Raw genomic sequence first — 2,101 nt, 5'->3', positions numbered from 1 at the left:
TTGTTCAAGATGCTGTATGGAAATTACTGGAATTGTCGTTTGCTAGTATTGTGCAAATTGTCGGCTGCTACTGTACCACTCGGCAAACTGTCGTCTGCTACTGCTAAATTGTCGTCTGCTGGTGTCGAGTATTGATTGGCAAGCCATGTAGGGAATACAGGAGTTTCAGTCGGCATTGGCTAACCAATTTCTGTTCTCAGCTAGTTCTGCGCATAGACTATTGGGGAAACCCTTCTATTTCTCGTCCAATATCAGGGGAAAAACATCGATTTAATGGAGTTGGATGTATAGCTGTTACAAGAATGGTTCAGCTTCGAGATGGGTCTCGCAAGTGTAAATGGATTACTTCCAATGTTTTGATTCCAATTTGCATTACTGATTTTCTACGAATTGCCATTTACATATATAACGAGCGTCCGGAAAGATTAGCGTAATTAACCCAGAAAAGATGACCCCGGCGTGTTCTCAGTTATTGGTGAAAATATACAATTGATTGAAATGAATCTTATGTAGATTCACGAACGCTGTTTGATTATAGAAGAAAAAAACAATACAGTACAGAGCTAATATTTATGTAAGATAACATTGTGTATTCTGTACGTGAAGCAGTTCCGTGCTAGGAGAATCTCTATATAGAATGATGGTCATTGGTCACATTATCGGAGTTGTGAACAAACTGGAGTTGCAGCATGGATAGGTGCAGTCGACGTCTATTTTAACGATGCTCCGTGTCACAGCTCACTGGGAGAGATATGGATTTACATCTATTGGAATTTCCTTGTAAATAGATGTCGTTGTACACAAATAGTGAATGGATTCTTCGTCTATTGATTCATTATATTTGCTATAATGGAATTTAATACTCTCCGGATTTGAGAAATTTGTAGAGCACATCAGTGATCTGGAATTTAATATGACATCATTAATCATGGTGGCTTTACGGCAATGTTGGATGGTTGTGATTTTTAACATATTAGCGGTGTGCCGAGGTTTTCAATTTGAGGGATCTTCCACTAGTTTTTCTAAATTCTCTCCATGGACTCCCTGCCATAATGGGACGATAGAGTTCGAGTTTAAGACACAGCTTCCCAACGCTTTAATGTTTTATACGGACAGTGGTAATGCGCAGGCTAATGATGATTACTTTGAATTAAAACTTGTAGACGGTATTATGTATCTACTTTTTAAGCTCAACAAAGAAAATGATATGATGACCTCAGTTATGGGTAACCTAAATGACAACGAATGGCATTCAGTAAAATTGATGCGGGCTGGCAGACAGACAACGCTTATCGTTGATGAACAAACGTTAGTGAAAGAACATGTGAACTATGACAGCGAATATCAGACATTTGACGGGACATCAAGTAACTACATATTTGTAGGAGGTCTTCCATTGGAGTACAATACCCAATTAGAAAAATTGGCCCATTCACAGGTTATGTTCGAACCCCGACTTAGCGGTTCGGTGAGGAACCTTTTTTACAGCAACTGCGGGAAAGAGATGGTGACCCCTGACCTGGTGGACAGCGATGGGCTAGTTGTGGGGGAGGATCGTTGTCTCCGTGACAACCCCTGTCTCCACGGCGGCATCTGCGTGGTCAGGGATGACGGAATCAAGTGCGACTGCTCCTACACACAATTCAACGGAGAACACTGTCAAATGGGTGAGTGGATTTTTTCTTCCGATGTATACAAATAACTCAAATGATTTTTTAAATAAGCTTCAGAAAAGGTCAGCAATGGGTATGGAAAAATATGAATGGTGTGTGATATTCCATGACCATAATGATTAAAAAAACATGAACAATATAGTATATTGGTAAGGTATTAAAAGCATCATTTCGATCAACAATTAAAGGAAATACTAAACACTTTTCAGAAAATTAAATTCACTTGCAATCTAACCCACGTTATAGCCATTGCAGTCTCCCCCACGTTATAGTCATTGCGCCCTCCCCACGTTATAGCCATTGCGCCCTCCCCATGTTATAGCCATTGTGCCCTCCCCATGTTATAGCCATTGCGCCCTCCCCATGTTATAGCCATTGCGCCCTCCCCATGTTATAGCCATTGCGCCCTCCCCACGTTGTAGCCATTG

General features: G+C 40.8%; 1 protein-coding gene across 3 annotated transcripts in view; it reads left to right on the top strand.

Moving 5' to 3' along the window:
- The first annotated feature begins 269 nt into the window (after positions 1 to 269).
- The window catches only part of LOC128209354 (neurexin-1a-like), a 94,069-nt gene continuing 92,237 nt past the window's right edge, over positions 270 to 2,101 (top strand). For all 3 annotated transcript variants that reach the window (XM_052913364.1, XM_052913365.1, XM_052913362.1), the window contains exon 1: positions 270 to 1,667. In XM_052913364.1, coding sequence (XP_052769324.1) covers positions 914 to 1,667 — 754 coding nt within the window. In that variant the 5' untranslated portion in view covers positions 270 to 913. The remainder of the gene's footprint in view (positions 1,668 to 2,101) is intronic.

Source organism: Mya arenaria, chromosome 11 (genome assembly GCF_026914265.1).
Source record: "Mya arenaria isolate MELC-2E11 chromosome 11, ASM2691426v1".
Taxonomy (NCBI): Eukaryota; Metazoa; Mollusca; class Bivalvia; order Myida; family Myidae; genus Mya; species Mya arenaria.
Note: the sequence above shows the minus strand (reverse complement) of the source record. Positions and strands in the feature narration are given on the sequence as shown.